Source organism: Panthera pardus, unplaced genomic scaffold (assembly GCF_024362965.1).
Source record: "Panthera pardus isolate Hobbes unplaced genomic scaffold, ASM2436296v1 HiC_scaffold_24, whole genome shotgun sequence".
In the NCBI taxonomy this organism is placed as follows: Eukaryota; Metazoa; Chordata; class Mammalia; order Carnivora; family Felidae; genus Panthera; species Panthera pardus.
In genome coordinates, this window is record NW_026526810.1 from 34,893,783 (window position 1) to 34,917,622 (window position 23,840).

The 23,840-nt window shown below is 44.0% G+C and overlaps 1 protein-coding gene across 1 annotated transcript in view; it reads right to left on the minus strand.

Annotated features, from left to right (window-relative positions):
• The window catches only part of TLN2 (talin 2), a 438,961-nt gene that overhangs the window by 133,047 nt on the left and 282,074 nt on the right, over positions 1–23,840 (minus strand). Inside the window, exons 16-25 of the mRNA XM_019441905.2 lie at positions 23,207–23,320; positions 20,794–20,902; positions 19,880–20,088; positions 19,226–19,324; positions 15,373–15,540; positions 13,858–14,152; positions 11,129–11,295; positions 7,157–7,285; positions 5,361–5,474; positions 3,119–3,232 (exon numbers count right to left, since the gene is read on the minus strand). Coding sequence (XP_019297450.1) covers positions 3,119–3,232; positions 5,361–5,474; positions 7,157–7,285; positions 11,129–11,295; positions 13,858–14,152; positions 15,373–15,540; positions 19,226–19,324; positions 19,880–20,088; positions 20,794–20,902; positions 23,207–23,320 — 1,518 coding nt within the window. The remainder of the gene's footprint in view (positions 1–3,118; positions 3,233–5,360; positions 5,475–7,156; positions 7,286–11,128; positions 11,296–13,857; positions 14,153–15,372; positions 15,541–19,225; positions 19,325–19,879; positions 20,089–20,793; positions 20,903–23,206; positions 23,321–23,840) is intronic.

Consider the following 23,840-nt stretch of genomic DNA (forward strand, 5'->3'; position numbering starts at 1 on the left):
AAAGAAAGAAAAAGAAAGAAAATAAAGAAAGAAAAAGAAAGGAAAGAAGGAAAGAAGGAAAGACAGGAAAGAGAAGAGAAAGAAAGAAAGAAAGAAAGAAAGAAAGAAAGAGAAAGAAAGAAAGAAAGAAAGAAAGAGAAAGGAAGGAAGGAAGAAAAAGAAAGGAAGGAAGAAAAAAGTATGTGTCATTGAGAGGGGGCAAAATTAGGATACTGGCTTGAAATTCCCATTAAAACAGATTGCAGAGTTTATTAAATACATTTCTTTGTGTTTCTTAGAATAGCTCTTTAATCTGTGTCTGAAATATACCTAACAAACTACTTTAAAAGATACGGGCAGACAAAATAAAACAAAATGACCTGTCACATCACATCTCACTACCTAGAATATAATTTCACTATGCATGGATGTCTATGTGCATGCATATATATCTTCAAAAATAAGATCATCCTCTTTATTCTATTTTTCAAATTTTTTGTTTCACATATTCTATATTTTTAATAGCTGTATAGTATTTCAATGTATGCATCTATTAATATTTCTCAATCCTGTGTTGTTGGGCATGTGTCCATTTTTTCCAGGGTATGATAAACGGCTTTGTAGCTAAAATTTTTCACACATTCATTATTTTCTTTGTATAGAACTTTAAAAGTACAATCTCTGGACCGAAGAATATATACACTTTTAGGGGTTTTAATATAGATGTTATAAAAATTTCTCTTAGTAAAGCTGAAACAATTTAAGTGTCAGAAAATAAACATTAATGGCAGAAGTTAATACTTTTAATATTTAAATAACTCACGAGAATTCATTAAAAAAAACAGCCTGTGGGGTGTCTGGGGGGCTCAGTCAGTTAAGTGTCCAACTTCAGCTCAGTCATGATCTCACAGTTTGTGAGTTCAAGCCCTGCGACAGGCTCTGTGCTGACAGCTCAGAGCCTGGAGCCTGCTTCAAATCCTGTGTCACTCTCTCTCCCTGTCCCTTCCCTGCTTGTGCTGTCTCTCAAAAATACATGTTAAAAAAAAAAAAAACTTAAAAAAAAAAACCAGCCTGAGATGTGAGTAGATAACTTCACATAATAACAACAACTGAAACATGAAATATTTAGCATTGTGACTATCAAGGAAATGCAAAAATCAGACGGTAAGAACTTCACTGAGAAATTGTCAATGAAATATTTTTTAAATGCTTGAATTCCCAACTTGGTAAAGGTGTATTGGAAAATGTGCTCCACGTACTGGAAATTTAGATGCATTCAGCCTTCCAGAAGGACAATTTTACAACACGTGTGAATGAACTTGAAAATGTAGCAACTTTCTGGTCAATTCTATTTCTACTTCTTTCTTTCTTTCTTTTTTTTTTTTTTTTTTTAATTTTTAATGTTTACTTATTTCTGAGAGAGAGAGGGAAACAGACAGAGTGCGAGCAGGGTAGGGGCACAGAGAGAGGGAGACACAGAATCTGAAACAGGCTCCGGGCTCTGAGCTGTCAGCACAGAGCCTGACACAGGGCTCGAACTCACAGATGGCAAGATCATGACCTGAGCAGAAGTCAGACACTTAACCAACAGAGCCACCTAGCTGCCCCCATTTCTACTTATTTCTAACTCTGCCTTATTTTTGTAACTATGTGATGTGTCTATGATAGCAAAATTCAAAGAACAAAAGAAAAAGGAAATCTAAGAGCGGCGATAGAGTGGACCCTGGAACATGTCTACATGGCTCTATCATACTACCCTAGAAGCCTTCCCGCAGTGGGGACAATACAACTGGCTCCAGGCCCTCCAACCATCTGAATGAAAAGGTAAACACCTGTCCAAGTCACAATTCTCAATGTCCCAAAGATAAACATAAGCCATTGGCAATCCTATTTCTAGGAATTTATCCTTAGGAAATAATTCAACATGGGTACAAAGGTAGAGTGCAGATAAAGACCTTTATCCTATCATCGGTTGTTTATGATGGCAAATAATTGAAAACAACCTGTATGCCTAGGGGTGATAAAATAGCTAAACAAAGGAGAGCCATAGCTGTATGTTAAAAGCTCATAATATAAATGTTAACATAAAAATCAAAGAGTCTATACACAATAAATCCCAATTAAAAAATGTATACATAAAATATGTATGTCTGGGGGCGCCTGGGTGGCGCAGTCGGTTAAGCGTCCGACTTCAGCCAGGTCACGATCTCGCAGTCCGTGAGTTCGAGCCCCGCGTCAGGCTCTGGGCTGATGGCTCGGAGCCTGGAGCCTGTTTCCGATTCTGTGTCTCCCTCTCTCTCTGCCCCTCCCCCGTTCATGCTCTGTCTCTCTCTGTCCCAAAAATAAATAAAAAACGTTGAAAAAAAAAAAATATGTATGTCTGCATGTAGGTATAACGTGAGGAAATAACATTAAAACTTTCACGTTCTGTCTCTGCATGTTGGAGTCATGACACTTGAAAAATTAACCCAACAGATGTATCACTGGGTCCTGTAGTGACAGGTTCAACTAGAAAGGGACAGGGAAGAACATCGCCTGATCACTGGAACTGTTCAAGAGATACAAGCAGACAGAAGTGCTGAGGGATTTGAAGACAAGAAGTAGGTAAAGAGGGAGTTTTCCCACCACTTTTCTCATTTTGTTTTCTTTAAAATGAATCTACCCCTTAGCCCACAAAGACTGCCAACACTTAACTAATTATACAATCGGCATACGAAAAGATCACAACTTCAGAGACGATGCACTCAACACTTTTTTTCTCCTTGTACGTGGATAATAGCATTAGACTCTCTGGAAACCGGCAAACTTCGAGCTGTATCTAGTACCAGGCTGTTCAACAACACTTGCAACTTATTACATGTTTTCCCTCACAGAGGAGAAATAAAGATGAGCCTCCCAAGAAAAATGGATTATGGGCTATCTCCCAGGGCAATTTCCCTGCATATTAGCATTTTGCTTTGCCAAGCTAAATCCACCTCTCCTGAAAATGGAAATTCAAAGGGAAGGCCTTCCAAGGTCTGCTTACTGCAAAAACTTCTCTGTGGCTGTGACACTGGGTAATTCTTCTCCTTAAGGATTAAGGGCACCTCCTACCTCCATGGGGGACTCTGGGTGTGACCAAGGCGAATGCTCCTGTTACCTGGAGGAAATTCTGGCTGGAGATGATGAGAGCCAGCTGGGCGCTAAGGTCTTCAGCTTGGGCTTGGCTTCCTCTCACCCCCTGGACCAGCTGAGGGATGTGATCAGCCACTGCCTATAGGAAGCAAGGAAAATTAAAACAAAGCACACTCGGCACAGCGAATTACCAAAACAGGGTGGAAAATGACACCAGTGATGGATGTTTTGGGGGATGCGCTATCCCATGTGAGCAATGCTTATCACAAGCCTTGGATTTAGCTAGCACTTTTAAGCTAGCTGGGTCCTTACCAACAATGAATCCTAACCCAGTGCCTCTGGGTAGCTGTTTCCCACACACGCTCGACCCTCAGCTCCTCATACATTTAGGCACGGTACGAATCTCTCTAAGGTGGTCTTAAAAGCATTTGCCCACTTGCAACTAATACCAATGTGGCTAATGACCACTTACAAAGCTTAACAGCCAAGGATCAAAAAGTCTCTACAATTCACAGGCAGAGAAACCCAAGTCACAATGCCCAACGAGAAGAAACTCAGAGAACTACTCAAGTGCCAGCATAGGTCAGTGCTTTGATTCCTCACTTAGCAGGGATGCATTCTGTCCGTCACCTTTCATTGCCACCATGGGTCTTCTTTGATTAAGTAGCCCTCTCATTTCTCAAACTGGAAACCCCAATGCCCAGGGTGGAGGAAGAAGCAGCCGTTTCTGAGGTGAGACCACTTCGAGAAACAATTTCCCACAATGCCCTAGGAGACCAGCCTACTACCTTTTCTGGGTTTTCTCCTCAGTGAGCACTCCTCATCTGACTGACCAGGTCCTCAAAGGTCATAGCACACAGTGGCCACTACTGCTGAAGAAGGTCCCAAGTGTACCCCAGTCTGGCGACCTATTTTTTTTTTTTTTTGAACCCATTCCAGCAAAGGTTAAAACAAATATTTCCCAGAGATTTTCCTCAGATCCTCTTGAGGATGGCTGGCTCCCGTAGTCTGGTCCACTCTCCCCTCTGCACTGCAAGCTGCTAAACAGTGATTTCCTTCCTGACAGTGATAGACAGACACTGAGTATCTTCAGTCTCCGCAAAAAGGGGTGGGGGGTGTTTCATCCTGTAGTATTTTCCTGGACATGAGGAGTAAGTGCTCGTGAAGAAGGGTTTTCTCACCCACGCTGGCGGCTGAATTGAGGCTCTAACAGAAAACACCCTCTCCTCCTCTGTGGGGGCCTGGCTCACAGAAAAACCCCGTCTTTCTGCATACAGTCCCGAGGACAGGGCCTTACTCCAGTGCTGAGACTTCTCTGCCAGAGTACATTCGCTTCTTGGTGAGGGGCTGGCCTCAGAGAACCTAGACTCAGGATGTGGAGGGCTCTGGGTGGTTCTCAGAAGCAAAGCCATTTCTGAGGTGGAAATGGCGACACCACTCACATGTGAACCGTTTCACAGAGGAGATGTGAAAAAGCAGACAGAGCGCAGTCAACTCTCAGAACCTAAACACAAGTACACCTGCCCACCCAGCCCCCGCTGCTCACCGCAAAGACCTTTGGGAGACTCCGGTCAGGCACACTGCCAACACAAGGGCAATAGCTACGCAATCCCAAGTCATGTCTGGCACCTTTCAGGGGACTCCTGGGAGAGCAGACCCCGTGGGCCCTCAGAAGTGGCAACAAAGGTATTCACTGTACCCTTTGCAGTACGTTGGAGTCAACATGCCATCAAGGCCTGGGTCTCAGAAAAAAAAAAAAACAACAGAAAGCCCCGAAGCACATCATCACTGAGGCCAGACAGGGTAACATCAATCCTTAGGGTGCCATCGGTGCAAAGCAGGAAATAAACTCTCCTCCCAGCAAGCACCGAAGCTGAAGGCCCACCTCTCACGGGGAAAGAGGCACTCTGGAAATTCAATGCTTCATTACTATTGCAGAGCCCTAAAATGACCTGGTCATTGATCCTCCTTGATTCGGTCTCTTGAAAAGAAAGAAAATCTAGGCAAAGGAAAGACAATGCTGGAAAAAGCATCATACTCTCCTTCCAGAGGGCATCCACTTATGAGACAAAAACCAGATGTGTGTGTGTGCGCGTGTGTGTGTGTGTGTGTGTGTGCATGTGTGTGTACCTGGAACACAGGGGCTGGAGCAAACTGCATTAGGGGCCCAGATGATTAGTCTTAACTGAATTATCTGGGCGCTTGGCCTTGTAATGCTATCAGGGGGGTCTCCAGCAGATCTGGTGCTCGGGCGGCTGCAACCTCACCTTGCAGCTCTGAACCAGCTGTTGCTGGGCGGCGGGGTTCTTGTTGGACACGGCCGCGTTCTGGGAGGCGGCGATGGTCTGTGTGGCGGCGGCTGCGGCCTGCTTAGCTGCCACCTGGAGGACACAGCGACAGTAGGTGAGCCGGGCCATCGCACACACACGCACATTTATATCTGCCCTACCATTAAGAGGCTGGCACAGAACAGCTGCACGCATGGAAGAAAGAGGACTCCAGGCCCAGACTCTGCCTCCTGAATGCCACTGACGAGCCTCGTCTAACAATTGCCCTGTTATCTCCATTGGTTTACGTTCCCTGGGACCAGAGAGAAAGACAGTCACACTTGATAGCTCAAGTTCTGGTGTTCATTTGTCTTTCTCAGAAAGAGAAGGGACCATTAATTCCATGACCACGATGGCACTGATAAGCGGCATCCAGTCTAAATGTTTTGGGGGAAACATTTTCTTCCCCACAAGCAGCAGAAACGCTGGTGTGTTCATGGTTTTCCTCTTGCCACCCATGTGAAGCCTTCCTTCAGAAAGGCCTGGGCTTCCCCACCAGAGTACTTAAGTGGGTTTGCTCGCTCCCATCCCCCTGGAAGGAGACTGGTTTTGTTTCTGGATCCACCAGACCATAAGGAGGGATTCCTCAGACAGGCAGGTTCTTGGCCTCCAACCTCCCAAATTTTGGTGTAAGAGTCTCCTGTATGCCTTTGTGAGAGAAACTTGTTTTCTTACAGAGTTTGCACCTAGTGCTATTTCCTACCCCCCTCACCTCCCCCACCAAACGGATGTTCTGAAAATGACAAAATATTTCTTATTACTCCATCCACACCTCTCCACCGAAGCTGGATCCCCATTCTTCACTCTTTCCAAGGTTCTATTTTCTACTGGAAGTCCTGAAAGAGTCACTGTCTCTGACAAAATATGTATGGAATTTTTACCTAAAGGTCCTTTCTGAACATGGGCAACCCTTAACGCCAGGGGAAAAAAGTTCCTATTTCCTGCTGCAAAAAAAAAATTGAAATCTATTCAAGAATGCTAAATGCAGGGGCCCCTGGTTGGCTCAGTCGGTTAAGCATCCAGCTTCAGCTCAGGTCTTGATCTCACCGTTTGTGAGTTTGAGCCCCACGTTGGGCTCTGTGATGACAGCTCAGAGCCTAGAGCCTGGAGCCTGCTTTGGAGTCTGTGTCTCCTTCTCTCCCTCTGCCCCTCCCTGGCTCATGCTCTGTTTCTCTCTCAAAAAATAAATAAACATTAAAAAAAAAAAAAAAAGAATGCTCAACTCAGAAAAGGCTTTGCTTACTGAGAACATGAGCTGAAGTTGTTTTTCGAATATACTGTTAGTGTGCCATTGAACCTAAATGTACCAGGTGCCTAAACCAACATTTCACATTGTTTCTAAGTCCCTTAACCAATAAACTAGATCGTTAATCTTGATTTAGCCTCCTTTATATGGGCAATGCCTTATTAATTTGGTTATTCTTTCTTTAAAAATTTTTTTAAATGTTCATTTTTGAGAGAGAGAGAGAGAGAGAGAGAGAGAGAGAGTGAGAGAGCGTGAGCAAGCTGGGGAGGGGCAGAGAGACAGGGAGACACAGAACCCGAAGCAGGCTACAGGCTCCAAGCTGTCAGCACAGAGCCCTACGCAGGGCTCGAACTCACAAACTGTGAGATGATGACCCACTATGGAGTCAGATGCTCAACCGACTGAGCCACCCAGGCGCCCCATGTTATTCTTTCAAATAACTCTTGGCAATCTAAAATAGACATTCTACGAAACCAGCCTCTTTACCCACCTCCAATCTGTTGACAATTTTTTTCTTGATAGCATTCTGGGCAGCGGCGTTGGTTGCCACACGAAGACCTTCCGCAGCTTCTCTCAGTCTCTGCTGCTGGTCTTCATTCTCAGGATTGGCTGCAGCCCCCTGAGAAGGAGAAAACAGAGGTTCTGAGAGGTCCAGAGGACAGCACGCCACAGATGCTGAACTCATGCCTTCAATTTAACTTTTTCCCGGTAACACAAAAGATCTGGAAGAGAAAGCAAATGCTTCGAGCAGTATCTTTACAATAAAGATGTTTATCTCCTAACGACAAAAAATCTACTGGGGATGTTTCAAAGCTGTACCAGTAAACAGTAGAAATCCAATGGTAAAAATTAAGCACTTGAGATCATAGCCTTGGCCATCCACGTAAATTGACTTGTGGTCAGCTATCCATGGTTTAAAAGGTGTTAACATAAATCTCCCCTGTGCCCCAATCTCTCGGGGAGAATTTTATATTAACGGGCAGGACAGACGCTTGTCACTATGGAAAGATTTTCCTGTCTTGTGGCACTGGGTTTATGTGAACAGGCTGAGAATATAGTATAGACACAGGGGAAGGGGTAGAGGGACCAGGGAGCCTGGGAATGCCATCCCCAATACTATAAGGAAATGTTGTGCAGGAAAGACCATGCCTAGAAAGACTGAGTTGGAAAGTATAGCAAAGGAGAAATGGTACTCAACTATACTTAAGTAATGAGAGATATCCCATGCCCCTGATCATGGCAGGGCAAGAGAAAGGCACCATGCACAGCCCATGGCCACCCTGTGTTGCTGTAGGTTCAAGTGTCTGAGAAATGCAAATGGATTTTATTTATTTATTTTTAAAGTTTATTTATTTTGAAGGAAGGAGGGGCAGAGAGACAGAGGGAGAGAGACTCCCAAGCAGGTCCAGTGCTCAGCATTGCGCCCAACGTGGGGCTTGATCCCATGAACAGTGAGATCATGACCTGAGATCGGGAGTCAGACACTTAACCGACTGAGCCACTCAGGCCCCTCAAAATGGATTTTATTTAGATGGGTGGGATTCTGAAGTAGGGAAAAGACTAAAGGTAACGTAGGAAGAGGATATAACTTCACTGCATACTAATTCAACCGAGACTTAAAGCACATCCAACCTTCCTTTCCTACCTGCAAGAGAAGCAGCAATCAAGATTTTTCTGAGTCTGGATGTTCTGTGACCGGCTCTAAATGTATAGGGATGAATGAGTTTCTTTTCATCAACACTTTAGGGTGTTAATATTTTCTCATAAGGCAGAGACAGAAACAGAAAGAAACTCACCAATCATTGAAAATCAATTTTCAAATGTCTCCATTTTTCAAATGGCCAACTTGCCAAATTGACCATTTACAAGAACCCGTTTATTTGTTTTCAACTATTTATAAAAGGAATAGGGATTCATCCTGGCTGCAACAGTTTTAACATCTGTGACAGAAGTGTTCTGGCAATCCTTCAAAGGGAATCTTCCACTCTTTCAAACTGTAACCACTTTAAGTAGCCTTGATTTTGTGTTTCAGTAACTAAAAAAACCTCTACTTTTGCATCTCACATGTGAAAGATTGTTTCAGCTACTTTTGTCTTCTTTTGCGAGTTTAGGAAAATCATTTTATTCTTTTGGTCATCAGGTGTTTAGACCACTCCTATGCGAGCCTTCCTTTGGTATTTTGAGCAGCAGGAAACCATTTCTGCACTTGACTCTCAAGTGGGCATCTGGATCCTTCCTTAGCAACGTCTCTTTCATGAGGAATGTACATTAGATATGCGGTACTAATCTTGGTCTGGAATCTTAGTTACTGATTATGAAATGTATTTTTTTCCTACACATTAAATATATTTCTTGGAGCTCTAACTATAACAGGTTCTTCAGCTTTGAACAAAATCCAGCAGATGAAAATAGTGTCGTGAAGACAAAGTCACCACACTTAACTACAAGAATTTATGAAACCACTTAACATTGTCCCATCTGATATAAATCATTAAAAATAAATACCTAAAAGAAACAAATTTCTGGTAACTTGGTGCATTAAGGTCTGGTGAGCGTTGTGTGTCTAGAAACCAATGTGCACACTGGCCCTGGCTCAATCTTGAGTATGTGATGGTAGGCAAAATCTTTTTGAGTTTTAATTTTCTCCTTTGTAAAACACGGGTTGATTAGATTTTACACTAAGGTTCTTTTCAGTCTATCATTTTTTGTGAACATGAAGGTTTGCTTAAAATAGCTATGTTTAAGGGCACCTGGGTGGCTCAGTCACTTAAGGGTCTGACTCTTGATTTCAGCCTAGATCATGATCCTGGTCTTGAGATCAAGTTCTGCATCCACGATGAGCAAGGAGCCTACTTGGGATTTTCTCTTTCTTCCTCTGCTCCACTCCCCTAGTTGCTTACGTGCTTGCATCCTTGCTTTCTCTCTCTCTCTCTCTCAAAATAAACAAATAAATAAACTTTAAAATAGCTATGTGTAGGGGTTCCTGGGTGGCTCAGATTGTTAAGTGTCTGACTTTGGCTCAGGTCATGATCTCGTGGTTCACAAGTTCAAGCCTGGTGTTGGACTCAGTGCTGACAGCTTGGAGCCTGGAGCCTGCTTCAGATTCTGTCTCCCCCTCTCTCTGCCCCTCCCCCGATCATACTCTGCCTCTCTCTCAAAAATAAACAAACATTAACAAAATTAAAAAAAAAAAAAAGAAGAGCTATGTTTAGACTTAGAAATACAAGGGGCAGAACTTGTAAAAACCATAAAGAAATTAACCACTGCACGAAACTGTCATATATATTTTTGGCTAAAAGGGATGGTTGATGGCCTAACTTCTCAGCTGAAACAGGGCTCAGGGGACAGAGGAAGCAAGTTCAGACGCTGCCTCTCCTTGGGTTACTCTTCATCCTATTCGTGGTACCTCCAAGAAATCACAGTCCCTCAGGAACTACAAGGATGAGTCAGTCGAGGAAGGTCTACGTAATTCACTGTGTGTCATAACATATTAAGAATTCACATACAAGGTATTCTATTGGAGGCTGGGGAGATAGGATAAGATGTGGAGACTTTCAATGAATCTTACATGCATAGAAACACATTAAATGTGTTATCTGAGAGTATGAAACTGAAGATGCTTTTTATTTTGTTTATATTTATATGCATTTTCTATCATTTCCACCAAAAACGTATGCTAGTTGCCTAATAACCAAAAGAGGAACATAGAAAAATACAGCCTTATCCATTTAATACAGTTCTCACCTAGAGGGAGGCATCAGAATCCCTTGTGGAACATACTTGCACAGTCCCACCAGTGACCTTGTGAATCAGGAGGGGTGGAATGGAGACACGTTCCATTGTAATGTTTCATGGGCAGGGCGGAGCAGGGAAGGGGGGAGGGGGCTCTGAAACAGAGCCCTGGGATAAGAATCACTGGCTTTTAGAAGCATCATGCTAATGCATTACCGTCAAAAAGCAGAAAAGCTGACTCTTAACTCTTCATTCAAGCTGTTATATAACATTCAAGACTGCTACTGGCATTTGAAGAACAGTGAGGCAGGAAGCACTCTACTATGTAAAATCTTGACAGTTTAGTTGAGAAGTCAAATGGAGGGCAAAGTAATACTAAGGTTGCGGGCAAAAAACAGGCCTAAGTGAATCTGCTGTTCAAGATCTCAAGTTGAAATTCACCACCATTTGCAATAAGCCGATGGCGATAACCCAATGGCGAGAGAGTGCGCACTAAGCAGGAACTGTGTTGGCTACAGCTGAGTCAGCCCTGCTCCCCTTAAAGACTGTTATTCTCGTGTCCCATGCCCTTCTCCATTCCCACTGGAACAAGGTTAAATGTTACAAAACCATATAGGTTTTAAACAACAAAAATGCACACTCAGCTGGCCATTCTTTATCTTCAGGGCACCTTCCAAATCCTAACTCTTAATAATGTTCACTTTTCAATAGAACAGATCCAACATAATACCTTTGCAGCTTCCACCATGCGAGCAGTGGAATCAGCCAAGAGTTTTGCTGCTGCCAGGAGCTTCTTTGAATTCTCCATGTCGATTTCAGCTTCCGCATCTGACCTCATGGCGTTGACAAGGTCTGAGGTGGCTTGGGCCAGGACCCGGGCCTGGCGCACCATTTCACCTACGGGATGGAATTGAGGATGCCATCTGTTTGTCTGCTTTCTAAAGCTCAAAAGCAGCACACAGTCCAGTCTCCACTCTTCTAGCAAGAGGGACAGAAAGAAGGAGACCACAAGTTCCTGTCCTAAGCAAGGCTTATGTCCTTAGACCCAGGACTGAAAATACTCCCCATGGCTACTAGGATCGTGTACCCCAAACCCATCCAAGTTCCATCTTGAACAGAGAGGGGTAAATAGGACGCAACTAAGCAAGGAGGAACTCTTTACAAACAGAAGGCAGGGAACAAAATTATGTGGATTTGTTATGTGATTTAATAAATATTTATCTAGTGAATATCATTTAGCTCAAGAATCACTGACCCAAAACTCCTTAAATTCTGCATAATGGCAAAAAATTATCTTTAAACTTTGAAAGAATTTGTATGTTACCTAACTCCAGATGAATAGTATCACAAGATCCCCTGTATCTGTGTCATTTGGCTCTCACTAATAAGAAGCACAGACCCCAGATTCATGCTCAATTGCTAAGATTTGTCTTGGCTGAGTTTTCCCTATCAATTTTCTGTTTGCTCACTCTTTTCTTCCAGGCACCACTTTTGATCTTGTTATTAGTAGTTGTTTGGTTTTACTGTACCGTGATTTTACTGAAATCTACTTTAGAAGTAGGAAGGATGTAAGAGTAAACATTTAAAATAAAACTACTCGAATGTAAGGGAATTTTTCCTCTCACAAAGGTCATTTGAGAAGGATGCCGCACCACTGTAACATTAAGGGGGAAACAAAGCTTTCATAAAAAATCAAAATGTGCTACATTCAAGGTATCATGGATTGGATCCTGGGACAATAAAAGGGCATGAGTGGAAAAACTGGTGAAACCTGAATAATGTCCGTAGTTAACAGTTATGCACCAAAGCTAATCTAGTTAGGACAAATGTGCCATGGGTGCCCTGGGAAGATGCTAAAAATGAGGGCAATTGGGAAGGTATATAAGAACTTTCTGCATTACCTCTACTTTTTTCCTGTAGATGTGAAAATATTCCAAAATAAAACATCTATTAAAAAAGAAAGACAACAAACAACAACAACAAAATCCAAATCGTGTAGAGTACTCCCATTTTCTTAAATCACATAAGGAAGATACAGAAAAGTTCAAGTTTTTGTTTGTTTCTAATAGTTGCTATAAAATATGGCTCTGTGCTGACAAGGAAGTAGGGAAACAAACATCTTACAAACTACCGGCAGGGTCACAAAGTGTAGAACCTTTCTGGAAGGCAAGTCCATATGTAAAAAAAAAATCGTACGTATATATTGGCTCAGAAGTTCCACTAATTACATAGATCCCCAAAAGTAAACCAAGATACTTTTATAAAAATAGTTATTGTAATAATATTTTTGTTAAAGCAAAACTAAGAAGCAAACCAAAAAACTTGGAAACCACCTAGATGTGCTTCAAGATCATAAATTAATTATCCTAGAATTCCATTCAGTAGAATATTATGCTGCCATTAAAAAGATGAGTGTATAGCTCAACATGAAAAAGATCTGTAAGACACATTAAAAGAAAAAGGTTTAAGAGTATAAATAATGTAATTTCATTTATATGAAAACAAAGATAGCACTATGCGCACATGCGTGCAAACACACACAAACATGTGACTGTAGGAAGATTGAAAATTTCTGGAAACGTAAAACAGAAATCAGTGAGTTGCCAAATCTGGAGATTTAGATGGGATAGGGATGGGCTGGATCTCAGGAGACTTACCTTTCAACTAATAGACTGAAAGGTACATATTTTTAAATTTTTTGTACATCCTGATATTTGACATCTTAAAGAAACCTTGCTGGCTAGAGAGACACTGCCTTTCTGAAGGCTAGCCAATTCTTAGAGATAGCAAAAGTCCAGCCAGGAGCACGCCTTTGATATGCAAACTGACCTTAGCTTAGAACCACTTCCCCTCTATCTGGCCAGTACCCTCCTGGAGGCAATATCCCTGGCCTCAATCATCCTATGGCCCGATGCCAGGCAACTGAGGATCACCTGTAAAGCACAGAACCTGCTGAAGATTTTCAAACTAAGCTGCCCCAAGCAGTTTCCCCTGCCCTGCCTTCCCAATCAAAATCCCAAAAAAGAATAGAGCTTAAGCTCCTCCCCTCACTCCTGTCTTCTGCAACCTGACCAAACCCTTGTGACCAAACCCCTGTGACCCTGCAGGCATGTGGTAGCTTTCTCTTTGGGACTTGTGAGCAGAATACATTTTTCCTTCCAAGCTTCAGGCTTATCTCCTCCTGTGGCTACCTTGATTTTACCAGGCCAAATCCAACATGGAGGTTTTTGACCAAAAGGAATTTGCTAAGAATTTGCTAAAAAGCCTAATTAACTCTCTAAGGGCTGCTATGGATGGGCAAACCGGGAGACTTCCATCTTTCTCCCAGGCTCAGGGACGAAGTCTCCGACAGAAGCTCATGACACCTTGCCCTTGCCAGGTGACCGTCACCTTTCTTGTTACAATGAGGACCATCGGGGAACCCCAAGCTGACCCGTCCACCCAAGCATTGCCCCTCACCAGCATCTCCCATGGAGCTGAAGATGCTCTCGGTGACACACATGATGGTGTCGGTGGCCTGGTCGTAGCGGCCGATGGGCTCGCCTCGGCTGGCAAACTGTCGCACGTGCTGCAGGAGATCGTGCAGGGCCTGGCTGACCACGCTGGCCGCCGCGCTGACCTGCTTCAGGAGCTCGCTGTCGTCGGTGGCAGCCTGGCAGGCACGGACACAGTTCTCCACCGAGCGGTCCACGAGCTTCCCTGCTTCGATCAGCTGCTCCTGGCATACGGGGGAGCTGATGGTGGGGCTCACCACCTAGAGGGAGATAGGAGCAGGTCCTGGGCACCGAGGGTCAGCTCTCAGTCCCCGCCTCGCACTAGCATTTTCACCGAGGCCCTTCCTGCTCGGGGCCTTGGGTCCTTACTCAGAGCACCAGGGTTTAAAGTGTACCATCACTGAGATTTCTTCTACCTGACAATTTCACCCTATCTTGGTGGTTTTTGATGCCCAACAATTGTTATCTTCACTGGTGATACGTAACTATAGTACGAGCTACTTCCACAGAGAGAAATTTCTGGTGTTTATGGCATAGCTTCTCCTTTTAGGAACCTCTAGGTTGAGTCCTCTGACTTAGGATAACAAGACTAGCAGGATTGTATTTCTTTTCCAGAGGTACCTGCAACTCTGTACCTCACGGTACTTTAAAGAACAGGGGGATTCTGTCTGTTTTTCTGTGGGTACTTTAACAGTGTACAAGGGAAGTAGGAGCGATACCATCAACACATCTGCCTGACACTGCAAATCCCACCAGAGGACAGGAAATGGCGGGCTAAGCCAGTCACGGATCTATAGAATACGATAGGTCATCAAGTTGAGAAATGGACACATCCCATCTTCTGACGCATCAACACGCAATGGTGCCGAAAGGATACGTGAAAGCAGACAGGCCTGAGATAACCCCAGTTCTACCACTTAATGATTCCTGTGGCCGCAAGCTACTTACGAAGCCTTAGAGGCCTCAGTTTCCCTTCCGTAAACTGGGGATGATATGCTGAACGAGGTGAAGTTTAACACCCGGAGTGTGCACATCGTGAGTGACAACAATGAACTCAATCCTGATTACCGTCACTCTTGCACTGTGCAGTGCAAAAGGGCTCCCCCAGATGTGCACGTTATTTACAAACCCATTCGTGACACTGTACTGCCTTCTTGTACAATGCAAGAATCCTTGGTGTGCAGGTGTAAACATGACACACTGAGAATTTCAAGGGGGACACATGGCAGTTTTCAAGTAGAAATGGCAATGAGACACTGAGATGTCCCAGTGCCTGAGGACTTGGGGAAAGAACTTGGGATGAAAGCACAATTGGGCAGTTATTGCCAAAATCCTGTCGTGTCACCTTGGAGACAACACCTAAGCAAGCTCTAAGCCTCAGACAGTTTAAACAAATTCTGCCTGTTTTCCCCCAGTGACTGGGGGCAAACGAGAGCACGTGACACTTTGAAGAAAGGGCCAGGGGTGCCAGTTGGCTTACCTTGGCGCACGCCACCAGCTGAGAGGTAGAAAGGGCACATTGGGTGGCAGCGGCAATCACCCTGTTCTGTAGGACCGTGTCTTCAGCTACTTGGGCGACATTCTTCGCCTTTAATACCAACATGGCGGCAGCATTGGCTACAGCTTTGGCCAAACTCATTAAAACGTCCTATTTAGAAAGAGAATTAAAAAAACAAAAAAACAGGCATTTACTTTTTATTTTTATCACCCTTCACAGCCTAGAAATAAAATGCGGTGTCTGATGAAACATTTTATTAACATTCCATTTGAACTTTTTTTTTTTCCAGTACTTCATGAGAATATTCTTTCCATTTATTTTTCTGAAATGTCAACTTACCTTAGATGTAATTCAAGAAAGAGACTTGCATCCTAGCTACACAGTCTCCTATGCATTAAGGAACAAAGATTTAAATCTAGAATAGGTTGATTTGAGGGGAGAGTTTGTATTTTAACCACTGATTCACATTCATGTACTTCAACACCAAAAGTCTTAAGTCTCTTGAATATGTGATTGATGCAGGAGATCAGGAAAAGCTGGAAATCTATCCAGATGCCATAAATACAACATACTGTAGGAAGGATAGAATTCATGGCCTCCAAGTCATCATGCCCTGCTGTCACGCAAAAATTTATCATTTGGATTTCCATTTTGCACAAAGATCCAAGCTACTATCAAAAATTCAGCCACATCTCTGCCTCCAGAGGGCAATGTTGGACATGCACAGACATTACCTACAGCTCAAGAGCCAAGGAGTGCTCTGAACGTAAGTTATTCTCAGTGTTCCGTAGTCTTCTGGACAGGGATTAAATTATTATGAAAAGTGGAAAGGGAGCCTACATAAATAAACTAGCTATAAGCTACGACCTCACTGAAGATGCAAGGAGCTTTGAGCCTTTCTGTATCAGTTCATGCTTCAACTCAACAAAAAGGCACTCTGTCTGCAGGGTGGAGAATCCTTTGATTCAGCCCACCAGATTTGTCACCCATCTGTGTGGCCTGAAGAATAATCACTGTTACATTTAATTTGCTTCTTTTCTTTGAATAGTGAAGGTTGTTTATTTGGTTTGGAAATGCCTTCCCAAACATATCCCAAATATATGAGCCATTTTTATTTTGAATGAACATGTCCAGGCTTTCTCCCAGAGGAAATGTGGTCAGTAGTCTTTATTAATTCATCAGATAATGAAAAGCACTGTTGATTCTGAATGCAAAGGGCACCCAAAGAGTCTTTACAAGAAGACGTTTTACAGGAAGATATACTGAAAGGGGTGTTCACCCTGTACAATTTTACACAGAGCAAAAACTACATGCTATCCAGGCAAATCAGAAACCCATAAAATGACCACATACGCAGATTTTAAATGGACAAAAACAAACAATCTTAAAGGAACAGTTTAGTTCAGTCTCTATCTTTCTTTTTTTAAAAGGTTTGTTGAATGTCCAAGGAAAAAGCAAGGCCTGAGGTGCCAAAAAGTGAAGATGCTTTTGGGATCTGACTGGCACTTGTTGGCCACATAACTTTTGGAAATTGCTCCCAACATGGCCTAAGTTACAGTTCTTGAGCACCTATTTCAATGCTCAGTGCACACTCAACTTGAATGTCACAAATTATTCACAAGATTAAAAAAAAAAATCTTTCCAAAGTAGGTCACAGTATTCTTTCGCTTGATATGAATTCGTCTTTTCACACAGGGACCAAGATTTGGTCATGTAGGCTCACGATTGTTCTAAAGGGCTTTGTTAGACTCATTTAAAGAAATCCTGTTCTTCCTATTAATTTTGTCCAAAAAAAGTACAGTTAGAAAAAGAACGTGATACTACAGCTACAGTTGCTGACAAGGCCTTTGTCAAACCTTTCAACAAGACCCCTATTATGTAGCCCGTGTAAAATAAATCTTTGTTAACTCTGGGAACATGCAGTACATTGAGAACCCAAGAAAAGCTCTGAGATAAGATCTCAAGAATCAGAAAAATAGTGCATAAGAAATCCAATGTCAGAAAGCCAGGGGCTACTCCTAACTCCAAGAGGTTACAGGATCACCTTACTACACTGATGTTTGCCTAGAGACCTTACAGAAATGGAAAGCAGTAAAGTAAGGCCTTTCACTGTTAAGAAAGTCTGCAGGACCTTACTGTGAACATGAACCTGCTTTCCTAGCACCTCTAAATAGAAACAAACGACAGGGAGCAGAGTTGGCATTTATACATGACAGTGTAACAGTCTGTCAAAGAGAGAAAGAAAAGAGAGAAAGCCTTCAACAATACTAGGATGCATGAAAGATCTCAGGAAGAACTGTGACTTGCTTCTCCACCTTGCCAAACACTCTGGGGAAAGCAGTAATATTTTTGAGGAAAGAAAGTTGACCACCTCAAGATAATTAAGCCTAGTACACCAACAGCTGAATGTCATACTTACCCAATTCCTAAGTAGGTCCCTGCCTACCAAGAATTACCTGTGCTAATAAAACAATCAATGCCCAAGACAAGCGCAGTTGGGGGGTTTAGCCAAGGCCAAGGCAGGATAGGGTGTTTGCTTGAATTTAGTGGGATATATTTATGTGGTCTGGAGTAAATTCTCTTTCAAGTTAAATCGTTACTGGCCATCCCAGCCTAGAAATGGCTTCCAAGAATACTGTTACCACCCATTATGGGTCTCACCCTCCAGCATGACTTCAGTGTTTAAGCACTGACTGTCTTATTGCATTGTAGATAGAACATGAATGAGTCCTATGGTCCCAGCATCGCAACTATGTGCAAAGTAGGAGACAGCTACATGTACGGATGCAGGTACACATTCCATGTATCCCAACATGTACAACCCTGTCTTAGTGTAACCGATGCATCTTATGTAGATGCAGTTTGGTAGTTCCGGATGAAATGGCAAGCTGAATTGGCACTCGTGAATTAAGAAACTTGAACGCTACTGTAAAGCTGAATGATCTTTTTCCTCTGAATGCTGTGTAATTCCCTGACAGTAAACCTGACATAGGATTTGGAATAGGGTCTCTTCCAGAGAAACTGGGCTTGAACCATTAGGTTTCAACAGAATGGAGTTATGTACTACTCAAAATAAGGACGTCAGAGAAGGAGAAAGGCATGGAGGGCATGTGCCCACGAGTATGTGAGAAGCCCAGCTCATCGTAGCCCGAAGCTCCCCTCATCTGTGGTGGCTGGAAACAGAGGCAGACAAGCTGAGCTCCAGTCTGAGCTGGCAGCACATCAAGCCAGCTGCCAACAGTGGCTACAGCTGTGCACCAGAGGACAAACAGCACATATCCTTGGTATTGAACAAGAGTGACAAAAAAAAAAAAAAAAAGGCTTTCCCGTCATGCTGGTTTGGGCTATGACACAGACAACAGACCCACCTCTGGATACAAAGAGGGGGGGCACCAAAGCTACCTGTGAGTGCAGTGTATGGGAGTCCACACTCTCCCTCCCATGGCGACTCTGGGCTCATTTACTTAAAAACCACTCCCAGAAGATGAAACAAGCCTGGCCATGAGTTGATGATTACAGAGGTTGGATGGCAGACACAAGGGAGTTCAGGACATTATTCCCTCCGCTTTTGTGTTTAATGAACGCCCGGCATCCAGACTAGCAAGAATAGCTAAGTAAATGCTTTACAGTGATGATGCGGGATACGTAAGTGAAAGGAGTTTTTTAGTTAAAAATTTCTTTAAAAAAATTAACAGTGACCTCATTCCCAACGTAAGCCATCTCAAAATTATTCTTGACAGCCCACTGAAGATCTGGTTTTTCACACATTCTCCCCATTTGGGTCTAGACCATCGCTTAGACTCCTTTCCAAAATTATGGGTTGCAGATATCTTACTTGGAATCGCTCATCAGTCTCATTCTCTCCGATCTGTCTCAGAAGATCCCCACTGGCTTGTCCGATGCTTCCAGCAGCAGTCAAAACTGTCTGTCGAGGCTACAACAAAGAGCACACACTGGTTGGAATGAAAACGCAGTTCCTCGAAAGTGCCATCAGACAGCTAACCCCTCAGGATTGGCTCACCTACAAGAGAGTCTCAGACCATCTGCCAGATGGGAGACCTAAATACCCTGGTACAATCTGTGCAAGGAAGGGCCTGATGTCTTATAAACCAGCAACAGGTAGACAGACTTGAAATGTTCAATCAATGAGTTTTGCTCGGTGGGTAGGGAGGTGATAGGCACTTTACGGAAATTAGGGCACAAACTTGAATCCCCTTTAAATGTGTATTGACCATATGTGTTAGCTTCTGAAGTTGTATCTGATCAAGTACCCCGGGGTGAGGGGAAAGGGAAATTTCCTACTAAGAGCTCAACCAATCCCAAAAGCTGAACTACAGATTCCATACCCAGTTCACCAACTCTAAGCCCCACAGTTTGGTAGCATGCCCCATCAAGATGGAAGGAACAGCTCAGGGAGCAACAGCCCTGTAGCACTCAAGGTGGCACCTGCCACCCAGGACCTGGGTGACCGTGTGCCCCAGGAGCTCACCTCTCCAGAAGTAGGCTGCACAGCTTTAAGCAAGTCTGACACTGCCCCCGCGAGGGTCCTCGCGGCTCTGAGCAAGTCCTCCCCACTGCCCACTTCGTCGTCCATCAAGGCTGCCAAAAGCTTCACGCCCTTGGACATCTCCGTCAGGTTGGAAGAAATGGTGGTGATTGCACATCCCACTGCTGTGTAGTCGGTGTCTGCAGGGTCACCTGGGACAGAGAAGGGAGGGTGGTGAAGGGTGAGGAGAGCCCAGATGGGCGATGGCATCAGCCCGCACTGTGCAGGAGTCGGACACAAAGCTGGATGCAAACAGGGAGACACATGGCTTCCTGTCTCCGAGGTGCTGCCTCTCCCAAATCTTTTGCCCCAAGGCCTCCTAAGCTGAAATACTGAGCACGAGCACTGGCATAGTCCCCAGGTCTTGGCATCCCATGGCCCTTTCCGTTAGGTCCGTGTCAGCAGCTTAGGCCGGTCAGTTCTGTTCCTGAAGCATTGAAATGCTGCATCATGAGGCCGAGACATTTCTGGGCTCTCACCTGACAGCGCAAGGTGGGAGTCACGCTGTGCCACAAGACAGAAGGAGGCACACGTGATGGGTCTATTCATCCAAAGCCAGTTTTAGACTGTAAGCCCCAGAAGGGAGACACTAGTCTCCATACACTTTGAGGCACGTCCATCATGCTGATGAACAAGGAGGAGAGCTATGTAAGTGCTTTTTGAAGGATGCATGATATCTATGGAAAGGAATGAGATGTTCCCCACCTTTCTCCTGGGTCAGTGCAAAGAACTGCCTGAAGCACTCAGTGTGCCTAAAAATAGACCAGCCTCTCATTATATGAAAATCTGTTGTTTCAATCAAAGAAGAGTCCTTTTTTTAAGAAGCAAACCGCCTCACAAAGCCCTCAGAGACTTACCGGCAGTGAGGTTAACTACTGAAGCTGTTCCAGCTGTGATCGCATCGACCTGGGAGTGGATTTCGTGTTTGGATTCATCGACTTTATTCTGAACCCATACCCGGGACGCCTGCAAAAGCAGACAAGTACATGACACAGTCACTATAGGCATGGGATTGCTCAGGACACCAGAGAGGTCACGCTATAAAACAATACCAAGATTTTGTCTATACTCTGGTTACTGGGCTGGCACCAAAGAGGCCTAGAAGTCAGCCATGCCCTTCACAGGCCTCTTGCTCATTCACTGATGCTGGATGGCATGGGAGTTCTCCAGGTTTCTTCCACTGCTTTCTCTTTAGCTTTTAGGATCTTAGAAAAATTCTACATGGTTTTATTTAGGTAAATTCAGTAAAAAATAAGAATAATTAATGTCTCGTGATAATATTGCACATCAGCACGAACAATTGTTGATAATTTCCACCTACACTTTTAGCGAGCAGGGTGACAATTAGGGTACTTCAGCTCACGGGTGTTCTCTGTCAGCAGAAAATTTGTCTTTTATTAACAACATGAATGGGGTGTAGATGCAATACCTGTCCTGGAAGGACCTGGGGGTTGGTGGGTTAAGACCTCTATTCTAGACCCAGTTCTAACACTAACAAGAGACATGACCTTGGGCAAACAGCATCTATGTCCTGTGCCTCCTGTTTCTTCTACTGTAGGAATTCAATGGTCTTTAAAAACCTTTCCAGATCTTCGACTTTATGTTCACTGGAAGCTATAAATAGCAAATTCTCTATTTCCTGGCATTTCTGAGGTTAGCCAATAAATGATCGTTTACATTCATAAGGATGACCCTGTGGTAACATCAGATGCTGACTTGCTTCCCAAAACATTCCCAAAATATTCATCAAGATTTAGGATATGTCTAGCACTAATATTTTTTTGTATACTAGTTCTTTAAAAATTGGTAAAGCAACAATGTTAAGTCCAAATATTTTACATTTAAAAAAAAATTGTGTTGTTTTGAGAGGGTGTCAGCATGGGAGGGGCAGAGAGCGAGGGAGACAGGATCCAAAGCACAAACCGTGAGATCATGACCCGCACCAAAGTCAGAGGCTTAAGAGACAGAACCACCCAGGTGCCCCAAGTCCAAATATTTTAAAACTATCTCACAATAGTGCTGGATATGGAAGGGTGTCTGCCTTATGTATTTTTAGTCTGGAGTTTCCCCTTGCAAAATGTTTAATGATCTCAGGTACTTGGGAGACAAAACACTGAGTACAATTGCACCTGCAGGTATACAAGTATGCAAGTGAGAAAACACAGTGCGCAGGAAGGACTTAGAGGGCAGTTATGCTTGCTGGCCAACGCGAGGCTAAATAGTGCACTTGGCTCTGGGCTATGATGGCCCTGTCAGTCCTAACTCGGTGGTTTTCAGTCATGACTGCCCATTAGAACCACCTGGGGAGATGAAAAAAGCAGGCCCCGCCCTCAATGACATGGATTGATTTGGGCCTCAGCCTTTAGCCTCAAAGCTCAAGTCTGAACCAACTTTAAGCTCCTACAGATAACTGGAATATGCAAAGCAGGGCAGAGAATGGCAGTGCTAGTCCTTCAGCAACTTTCATGTGCACATCAAACAGCTGGGACCTCCACTAACATGAGTTTCCTGATTCAGAGGGTTGGGATAAGGCCCCAGATTCCACACCTCTCAAGAGATCTTACGTACTGCCAATGCCACTGGTCCATGGGCCACCATTTGAGTAGGGACAGGCCAGAGAATTTCGTGCAGCAGCACCTACAGAAAGGCAGCTATTTACCCCGCCCTACTGAAAAGCTGAACACTAAGGCAGTGGCTCTGGAAGCACAGTCCTCAGAGAGCAGCAGAGCACCTGAGGACTTGTTGCAAATGCAAAGCCTCAGGCCCTTCCCCAGACCTACTGAGTGAGAAAAAAAAGACATGGAGCGCAGCAATGTGTTTTAACAAGCCTTTCCAGGTGACTGATGCAGGCTAACGTCTGAGAAGCACTGACCTAACAGCTAATACTTGTTGAGCTCAGTGTGTTAGGTAGTGTGCTAAGAATGCCACACACGACGGGATTACCACGTCTTCACAAGGACCCCGTGCATGTATGACAAAACGGAGGCTTAGAGAGACTTAGTTGCCTGGATTCACATAGACACTAGCAGTGGAGCTGGGATTTGAGCCCAGAGCACTTGATTCCAGAGTTCAAGTTCTTGGCCCCACGATTCTCTTCCTGTGGGTACCACCCCACTACAAAGCCTCAATATAGTGAAAACAAAAAAGCAAAAAAAAACCAAACCCTAGGTTTCTACTTCCCCTTATTGGAGGTGAATGCAAACAGAATGCAACACCCAGCTTTTTTGCCAGGGCAGAGACACGGAACTGACAACCACGAACAATACTCACCATATCCTGGCCTAGGGGTGGCAGTGAATCCAGCTCGCTGAGGTCATCCTGGGCCTGCTGGACAGCGTGCATGCTTGTGTTGATAGTCCCCATGAGAGCCTGCTGGGCCGAGGTCTGCAAAGGCAGATGACCACAGGGCAGTCATACCTTGGCTGCTGGAACTGACACTACCCTTTATACAAAACAAGGCCACACTGAACTCTGGGCTCAAGAGAGAGTGGCTCACGGTGGGTCTCAACAACCCCAACCGCGTCCCATTTCAAGCAAGGGGCTGATTGTATCAACGGAATGCTTGATATGGGTGTTTGCAATACAGAGGTTGTGATCAGGAGCGTGTGGAGCTTAATTAGGTGACAAAAAGCCCAGAAAGAATTCTTGCAGGGAAGCTACCCAACTCTGAGTACTGAGGACAAAAGATCTCAAACATAGGAAACACACATTACACACAGAACTGTTCTTAGTAAATAAGGACAGATTCCACCCAAAACCCATAGTCAACGGGCTTCTTCAGAGTCAAATTTCTTCTGAGCTTATAGGCTTTTCAGCTCTTAACAAGTTCTTCCCCAGAAGCACATGATTCCTTGAGAAGGCAGACCAGACCAGCAGCAGGAGAAGAAGCAACAATTCACTCAGG